The sequence below is a fragment of the Saccostrea cucullata genome, unplaced genomic scaffold (assembly GCF_032062105.1).
Source record: "Saccostrea cucullata isolate Sc308-1 unplaced genomic scaffold, CSIRO_AGI_Scuc_v1 ctg1341, whole genome shotgun sequence".
In the NCBI taxonomy this organism is placed as follows: Eukaryota; Metazoa; Mollusca; class Bivalvia; order Ostreida; family Ostreidae; genus Saccostrea; species Saccostrea cuccullata.
The window spans coordinates 419,219-429,265 of NW_026930817.1; the positions used below are offsets into that span (position 1 = coordinate 419,219).

Genomic DNA, 10,047 nt, shown 5'->3' on the forward strand with positions numbered 1-10,047 from the left:
ATTGTGGCCCCTCCCACCCCCCCACCCCCCCGGGGGAATGATTTTAACAATTTAGAATCTACACTACCCCAGGATGCTTCCACGTAAGTTTCAGCTTTTCTGACACAGTGGTTCTTGAGAAGAAGATTTATTAATGACCCCATCCTACTTTTGTCGTTTCTTGATTATCTCCCCATTTTAACAATTTAAATTCCCCTACACCCAAGGATGCTTTGTACCAAGTTTGGTCAAAATTGGCCAAGTGGTTCTTGAGAAGAAGTCGAAAATGTGAAAAGTTTACAGACGGACAGACAGACAGACGGACGGGCGGACGGACGGCAGACAAAATGTGATCAGAAAAGCTCACTTGAGCCTTCGAATCAGGTGAGCTAAAAATTGGAAGCTTTTATTTTCCAAGGATTTAGATTTCAAAATTCAAATAAATCATTCATATTGTAAATATTTTACAAGCAAAATTTAAAATATGAACTGTCCAATAAATCCATAGATTTAACAATAAAAATGTATTAAAGCAATGGATGTGTATATATACCTTCGGCAAATCAATTCTAATATTTTGGGTTAATTGCATATTAAAGTTTAAATTGTGATGCAAAGGTGTCTCATTGAATGTGCTTGAACCTAAAACACACATTTTTAAAGAATATCATTTGAATGCCACTTCTGTTTGTTTAAAAAAGTTCAATAATACAATCCCCTTTTGAGAGCTATGGATCATATGTCTTGGTCACACTGTCCATTAAAATGGTACTAAAGACACGTGATACACCCACTTATGGTGACTTGAACATTCCCAAAAAACCAGAATGTTATGTTATAGCTAAGTTTCTATGAGATCACTTAAAAACAGAAGGAGCTACATGTAGAAGCAATCCAAAAGACTTGTAAAGGTTTTTTTTTTACAATTTTACAATCATGGCAACAAGACTGATGCATAGAGTGTATCTGTATACCACATACAATTTACATGTAGCACAGCAGATCTCTAAGTGGCAACTAATTTCATAAGATATGTCACCTAGAAATTTGGATTGGCTGTTTCTTTCAGGTACAGTAGCATTCCAACAAAAGAAATATTCAAATCACTCCATCAATTTCAACTATATTTTGAATATCCAACTATATTTTGAATATCCACCACAGTGGCAACAAGAGGCCCAAGGGCCTTGAATCGCTATTCCGATAAATTGTACAATCTATCACTTCTATTAGAAGCCTCCAACTCTATAAGTATCATAAGACCCAAAATGCATCAACTTACAAAGTTTGATAATATTTAGCCAGTTAAGACTGAAGATATTATAATATAATTATAAAATACCATAAGTAGGTCACAGTGACCAACCTTTTGATTGAAAATATTCCAAAGTAGGTCACCATGACCTACTTTTTGGTCAACATTCTCTGAAAACCCAAGATGCATCATCTGACAAAGTTTGAAGATTCTAAGCCAATTAGTACCAAAGATAATTAAATATAGCCATCAAATGTCAAAAGTAGGTCACGGTGACCTACTTTTTGGTCGACGTTATCTAAAACCCCAAGATTCCTAAGTTGACAAAATTTGATGATTCTAAGCCGATAAGTACCTGAGATATTCAAAAGTAGGTCATCGTGACCTACTTCTTGTTGGACATTCAATGAAACCGTAAGATGCCTCAACTGACAAAGTTTGATAATTCTGAGCCAGTATGTACCAGATATAATTAAATATAGCCATAAAATGTCAAAAGTAGGTCACAGTGACCTACTTTTTGGTCCACGTTCTCCGAAAACCCAAGATGCCTAAACTGACAAAGTTTGATGATTCTAAGCTAATACGTACCTGAGACATTCAAAAGTAGGTCACTGTGACCTACTTTTTGGTCGACATTCTCTGAAAACCCAAGATGCCTCAACTGACAAAGTTGGATGACTCTTAGCCAATAAGTGGCTGAGATACTTAAATAGCCATAAAATGTCAAAAGTAGGTCACTGTGACCTACTTTTTGGTCGACAATCTCCGAAAACCCAAGATCCATCAACTGACAAAGTTTGATGATTTTAGGTCAATAAGTACCAGAGATACTTAATTATAGGCACAAATGTCAAAAGTAGGTCACTATATGATCTACTTTTTGGTCATCACTCTCCGAAAACCCAAGATGCATCAACTCACAAAGTTTGATGATTCTAAGCCAATAAGTACCAGAGATACTTAAATCAAGCCATAAAATGTCAAAAGTAGGTCACAAGCCTTAAAGTGTCCAAAATATGCCTTCAAATCAATTTGAAAACAAATCCCCGCAAAATTTAAAAAGTAGGTCAACATGACCTACTTTTGAGTCAACATGATTTGAAGTCGTAAGATGCATCAACTTACAAGATTTGATGATCCTAGTCCTTATAATAAGCAAAATATACACGTTTTTATTAATATAAATTTAGGTCAACTTTGAAGTGACCTTGAGACCACGCCCTTTGCCCCAGGGTAATTCCCCGTTCAAATTTTAATCTTCGACATATCCTGATTCTTGTATGTAAGTTTGGTGAAAATCTGCCTGGTGGTTATGGAGAAGAAGATTTTTTAGCAACCAGTACTTTTGGTTTTGTTTTCCTGATTATCTCCCCTTGTTTAAGGGTCCCAACCCTTATTTTAGTATAAATGGTAGCCCTTGGGCCAAGGATACCCTGTGACAAATTTGGTACTGATTGGCCAAGGGGTTCTTGAGTTATGGCCCATATTCTAAAAAGTTTACGCACACCACACATCGCACAAATGGCCATAGCATTAGCTCTCTGAGCTTTTGGCTCAGAAGAGCTAATAAAACTTAATCCTTTCATTTCTGGATAGCTGGTCTTGAGTTTGATTAAAATTGAACATATCATATACATATTGATTATTCTGATCAGAGAAGCTGATTAGAGGATTTTATATATAGGAATACAGTAAAACTCGTTTAGTACAAACACAGATATAGCGAAGTTTTTCTGGGTCCCCGGCAAAATTATTAACAATTCTTTGTAAAATTTTACGGTTATAACGAACTTGGATATAGCGAATTTACGGATACAGCGAACTGATTCTGAGTCCTGTTGAGGCTAAAAATAATGAAATTTACATCTTTTATAACGAATTTTCAAAAATCTCCAACTTAGATATATTGAACTGACTTTATATTTAGTAAGAATTTGCCAATGAAATTTGATTTATAATAAAAACCTTAGTTAACTTAGCCAAGGTATGTTTTGTAATAATTGATTCCCAATGATATTCTGTAGCAATACTTATAGGAAAATGTGCTTATTGCGAATTCGCTACATATACCTGTACTTATACGAATTCGTTATATGGATATAACGAATTATGGATATAGCGAATTAAATTCATAGGTCCCCAGGACTTCGCTATAATCAAGTTTTACTGCACTCCATCTTCAAGTATTATTGTATAACATACAGTGATTCATTTTGAAAATTGATTGAATGGGTACAGTGTACCCCTCTGTCAGCGGTCAGAACTCAAAATCAATGGGTGATGGGTCAGAATTTTAACAACAACTAAGAATGTGATATCAAGCAAAGTTTTTTTTTTTTTCAATTACCGTATTTGGCGGAATATAATAAGCACTTTTTTCCTAAAATAAATTTCTGTGAGAAAAGGGGTGCGTATTTTAAGATTTTGATATGTTTTTCTTTCAGGTGAAACATGGCTATCATAAGTACATACCGTAGTACTACCTAGAGACATATATGCAATTTCTTTTGTTTATTGCCATATTTCAAACTTTGGAAGTTATTGTTGGGAAGTATACTTGTTAAAAATGTCACTTTCACAATCTTTTCATTCTAAAATGACATGAAAAAGCAAGTTAAAATCAATTTGAGCTGCATGTTTATCGTCTCCTTGTAGGCCGTCATTACCAATGTTATTTTTAGATGGTCACACATTCCTTTGCCACATGCTTCCGTAATCGTAGTACACATGTACCTTATCTGCCAGACAAAGTAATCTTTTTTTTTTAATGAAATAAAATAAAATAAAAAAATATTTTAGGTTTTAAATAACTCAGTGAAAATTCACTGCAAATAAACACCCCTCTACAAGTCCCAATGAAAGGAAACCAATGCTGTGAACACATGCGCTGGTCACTTGATAATTATCTCCCAACACCCCTCCAGGCAATTAATTGTTTACCGACTCCAAAGCAATGTTTTTACAGTTAGAGCACTGATTATTTACTGTCCTGTTAATTGCTTTGATTATTTTCTTTGTTAAAAATCGGGGTCGGTTTATGACCTTTTGTATGTGTGAGTGTGAGTTGATTACGACACATTAAACAATTAAACACCTGTTAAATGTAGGCCTTATTTTACCTTATCTTATACTTATCAGTCTCTTGTTTAAATGATTGATAGTTGACAAATGAAAAATGAAGTATGTTAAAACTTGTGGCAGTTGTTCCGAAAAATAGAATGAACGATAAAAATAGAAACTGGAAACTTCGATTCTATTTTATCCGGGTCATCACTTATGCGTATTCGGAAAGCACTGGACAAAAACCAATGGGTATTTAATGAATGTAATGCGTAAATTACGCAATACGCAGGGCAAAATGAATCACTGAACATACACTTACATTCGGCTCTTTTCCGGAGCTTAAATGGTGTTGTAGCCTCTGGTTTCCTCCCTTTCTTCTTAACTTGTAATCCCTTAGTAGGAGTTCCTTCCCCTGTAAAAATACGAGTAATTATCACCTGTAGGGACTGTACCCAGAAGTATAACTTTGTGAACAATAATTCATAACCAATTCTTCATTCAAATTGGTGAAAAAAATCCTAAAGGAGTTACCATAAGTATAAATTTGTGAAAAATAAATCAAAACTAATTCCTCATTCAAATTAGTGAAAAAAATCCGAAAGTAGTTAAAATTAAAAAAAAAAAATCTGTGAGATATTGTAAAACGGGTCTCCAACCTTTTTGTGGAGTCCTACTTTCAGATCCCTTCCTGCTGCTCTTCAGAATGGACTTTGGAGTCTTTGGTGTTCTTGCCTCAGATGCTTAACAAAGATTTGTGAATGTAAGTAATTTGTAAAATGCACAGTACAGTCAAACCTTATTATATCAAAATTATCAGGCAAATTTAACTTTAAGATGTCCAAGGATTTTATATATAGCTTAGAAATACAAAATTATTGGTGCAATACATAGTATCTACATTTTGGTAGTAGGTCTGTTCACTCTATCTACTATTTGCAAGAGTCTGCATGTAAGCTTAGGGTCTGTAAATGTGCACTATGATTCTCATTCCCCCTGTACTCTGTTCCCCATATATCCCTTTTGCCCTATTTTAAATACTATAGATAAATATATAGGGTTTTCATATTACATGTATGTTTTGAAAATGCTTTAAGAAATTGAGATATATTATTCATTTTAATTGGATGAGCAGCCTCTTAGCAATGGGTTAATTTTTAAGAATCTTTTATTCTCAACATAATACAAAGATAATAATACAGTGTATAACATAACTTATTATAAATTAACCAGTACGTATCACATTGATTACTTATGAGTAATTATATTTCTTTATAATAATGAACATTCACATAAAATCGAATAAATTATAACTAAAGCAGAAAATTCAATAAAATAAAACACAATTACGAAACTTACGACTTCATACGAAGAGCAACAGACTTTCAGTGATCAAGTTTTAGAGCAAATGGACTTTGGGCAAAAGAGAATCATGTTGAATTTGTGTTAGAGCAAACAAACATGTACATTCCTACATAATATGAGCATACATGTACCTTTTTGTGCCATACTTCCTGACTTTTTTGGAGTTTTAAACTGAAACAAATCACTCCCAGCAACCTGATTTTCCTCTTCATTATCCCCAAACACTTCAAATGATAAAAACAATTTGATATGCAGATACAAATGCAGTGTTTACATTTTATTCAATTACACATTCTGTTTTATTTCTAACTAAAAATCTGATAATTGTACAGCAAATCAAAGAAAACATGACTTTTCTTAATGAATAAGTTATAGTCATATTCTCATAACAAGTGAATTAACAGAGCACAGAAGAAAAAAAAAGTATCACAAAAAGGATTATTCCAGTTCATTCATAAAATGTGCAGCATCTCCATCCTCTTCCCCCTTTGTCTATTAGAAATTAAATGTAAATCACTACCTGCTGAAGGGATATTTTCCTCATTGCTGTCACTATCACTTCTTTCAATGATTTCTATATCTTCTGTGTATTTTAACTGACTTCTCCTTTTATGTTGTAAAGATAATCTGTTTCTAGGTTTTGCTGAAAAAAAAATTATTAAATTTCTTTTCTTTTTTTTCTTTGCCTATTAAATGGAATACATGTTCTTGTTAAACAATGACAGTTTTCGCAACACAGTCAACATTAATGATTATCTGTTAAAACTATGCTTATAAGTTACATCGATAGAATTTTCAGAAAATGCAATTGTCCAAGGGGACCTGTTTAAAAATAGAATTCCTGCAGTGTAGAAAAATAGGGACAGATAATTCTTATCAATAAAATTACGATGGATAATCCAGAGAGTTCCAATTATCAAAAAACCTGGTATGAAGAACGGTTTTGTTTTGTTTTTGTCTTTATATAAATTATCTTTTAAGATGGAGGGCATATACAAACTAAAAAATTTCAAGCTCAATTTTGTAGTTACTTTTCAGTCCAACTCCTTTTTTTCAAAATTGGTTCCAAAATGATCTGCTCCTATAATTGCTACCTTGCAACTAGATGAGAAATATTCTAACTGTGCATGGTTATAGGGCTTGTATTAACAGGTTGGGACCAATCGCCCAAATGGGATATAATAGTCCGTTTGGGATATAATATCCCAAATGGACTATAAATTTACGGTGCAAAAATTGAAAAATTTTATTTTGGCAATAAATATCATATATCCGCATCAAAACACTTAAAAAGGAATAACTTATGGTAAGCAAGTTTTTCTGCAACCCTACAGCTTGTAAGATTGATCCCCAAGAAGTTAAGGAACTTCCGAGGGATCAATCTCCTAAACAATGGGCATACAGAAAAACTTGTCAACCAAAAGTTATTCCTTTTTAAGTGTCCTGATGCAGACTATTATATCCCATTAGGGCGATTGGTCCCAACCTGATTAAGACACATGTCTGTTTAGGTTATTCTAACTACAGGTTACGGTACCTAAGGATCTGTCTATACGTCCCTACTTGTACTATATCAGATTCAAGAAGGACAAAAAATGTTATATTACTAGTGCTGCTCATTTTCAATAAACATGTGTGTGTGGTACATCCAGATAGAATATTTTACAATATACTTCTTTAAAGGAGTTTAATTATTCCCATTTAATATCATTATTTGGGAAGGAAATAAATATTAAGAGCCATTCTCTGTAATGATTTGAAATTTTATATAGGAGCTGTGGCACGCATAGTCTCAGAATTTCTCCAAACTCTCTATGATAAAAGTAAATGATACCCTAAACTGAAATCAGGCAAAAATTGGTTGCTAGGTTTTATAGTTACCATGGCAACATGTCTTAAATTTCGAAAAATGGCATTTTTTAACATGTTTAGAGCCCCATAGTTAACATTTGCGGCAAGGCAAACAATTGGCAATGACCGTTTCCAAACGTTGAAGGTCAGATGTCTCAAATGCATGATAAACATGTTTGGTAAATCAACTATTACATTCGTTACTATGGTAACAAAGTATTCAAAAGTAAAAAAAAACATTCATTGAATTTTATGAAGTCATACACGTAAAAATAAAAAGCAATTATAGGATGAAATGTGACCAAATGATAGAAAAAAGAGCCTTGAAACATATACCAAAAACAGAATATGATATTTCATTTTGGTTGGTAATTATGGTTGCCAAGGTTTTTATACCACAGAGAGCCTTCAAAGTAACACTCTGTATGTTTAAATCAGATCCTATCTTTTAAAAAAGCACATTTCCTCATAACTAATGATCAATTTTATAAGATGGTGGTGTGCTCCAAGTTTTCCCATTTCAAAAAATTCAGATTAGATTCTTTAAATAGAACGTTGCTATGGAAATAAGCAGAAAATATATGCTTAAAAACCTGAAAAATATTTTCTTTCCTTGGATACGTACCCTTAAATGTAGATTCCCAAAACTTTTATGATTGATATTTATTAAACGCTAACTTGACTTTTAATTTTGACTATCATCCAATCTCTAAGTGGGTGCAAGAAGTTGGCACACAGGGTTTAATATTGATATAAAGTTCACAAAATCGAACATTTTCCCTTCTTGGTAACTATAGCAACAGTGTTGTTATATTCATCAAATTTTATCAACATATGATATTCAACTTCAGTTCTAACAGATAAGTACTATTCAAGCTGAGTCCTTTAATTTGTTTCTTGATTAAATGGCAATTTAATTCTTAATGCAGCAAAAATTAATTCACTTTTAAGCACTGGTACTTTGTTTCCATGGTAACACTTCAAAATAGCAAATATACCCAATTTTTCTTATGGTTTTGGTGTTGCAAGGTCCTAAGGATGCATATTTGCCAGTCTTGGATTTTCATGCTTTTCCTCAAGACAGTAGCATTAATCTAAACTTAGTTACTTGTTTTGCATGGTTACACTGTGTTACCATGGCAACCATAAAAGTTATTTATAGAATAATATTGCTTATACTTATATACTTAAGGTCAAACATTTTCATTGTTTTTCTTCAGTCGTTGATTGAGTTTGAGCATGTAACACTTACCATTAGTGAATACGGAGTGTTTTTCAGCATATTTCAGCATTTTAAATATATTCCAAAAGTACCCTTGGTTACCACTTACTTAGAGATATATTCTAAACAGCTTCTTTACAGTATAAGTGACATCAAGGAGTCATGTTTTTGTGAGAATGGTTTATTTGCTTTTTTCTAGTTTTTATTAAGCCACAGTCAAGATTTAAAGTGGCTGAAAATCTCGATTTTTCAAACTTTTTCCGGCTGTTGCCATAGCAACCGAGACACATAGCAACGAAATTTTGTTTTGATATTTGTTTCTGGTGTCAAGTACTAAGCATGGGTGAAGTTTCATCAAAATCGGTGACCATACGTGGCAACGAAGTTTAAGTGGTTACAGAGAATGGCTATTAATGACCTTAAAACAAATACTTTTGAATTTAAAAGATAAAAAACCAAAAAACCATACTGCAGTAGATTAAATTAAAAGACTTATTTTACACCTTATGTGAGAAATTCTCAGATATTCAAAGTGAGGAAATTCGAACTATGTCTATTCTTTTTACTACTAGGCCTACTATATACTGAAAAAGTGATTTTACTCAAAGATGTATTGTCTATAAATACCTTTCTTTCCCTGACTGGCATCATAAATGTGCCCTATTACATCGTCATCCCCAACAAAAGAGACAGAAACACATTTTCGGCGTGGTCTTCCACTGTTTGTTGACATTTTTGCATTCCCGCGAAAATCGCTCTTCAGTGTTTGAAGGAAGAAATGTTTTGGTTTGTCAACAAATTGTAGGCGGAGTCTGGTGAAGAAACACACGTGTTATTTCTGTGTTTTGGGGGTAAATCATTTCACCATATATATATTGTATCTTCAGCAATGAATGAAACGTATTTTTTATTAGCAGTCTGCATGTGATTTTGTCATAAATTGGGTTAAATGCCGTGTCAGTTCGACTCGGTTGGTTATCATAAATTGCTGTAAGCATGCATGGTACATTAGACAGTATTCTCTTTATAGAAGTGGACAGGCTTTCGCCTACATCCATTTACAGTTGTACAGTATCGATCCTTGTCGTTAAGAAATAAACTTCATGTATGAAAATGTATTATTAATGAATTCTTATTTTTTAAGGCTTTTGCATCAAATCAGTATGTGTACAGTATGGAATCCTTTGGACTGTTTTCAAGATAAGTCTGGTAAACACATACATTTATTTTTGCAATTTAAACTGATCAGAACTTTATTAAGGAATAACTGTCTAATTTTTTTTTGTTTCATGATCTGATCAACCGATTTGCT

At 33.0% G+C, this 10,047-nt stretch overlaps 1 protein-coding gene across 1 annotated transcript in view; it reads right to left on the minus strand.

Annotated features, from left to right (window-relative positions):
* The window catches only part of LOC134230192 (origin recognition complex subunit 2-like), a 33,708-nt gene extending 24,195 nt beyond the window's left edge, over positions 1 to 9,513 (minus strand). The window contains exons 1-5 of the mRNA XM_062711962.1: positions 9,363 to 9,513; positions 6,183 to 6,305; positions 5,794 to 5,886; positions 4,957 to 5,040; positions 4,620 to 4,712 (exon numbers count right to left, since the gene is read on the minus strand). Coding sequence (XP_062567946.1) covers positions 4,620 to 4,712; positions 4,957 to 5,040; positions 5,794 to 5,886; positions 6,183 to 6,305; positions 9,363 to 9,468 — 499 coding nt within the window. The 5' untranslated portion in view covers positions 9,469 to 9,513. The remainder of the gene's footprint in view (positions 1 to 4,619; positions 4,713 to 4,956; positions 5,041 to 5,793; positions 5,887 to 6,182; positions 6,306 to 9,362) is intronic.
* Between the last annotated feature and the right edge of the window lie 534 nt (positions 9,514 to 10,047).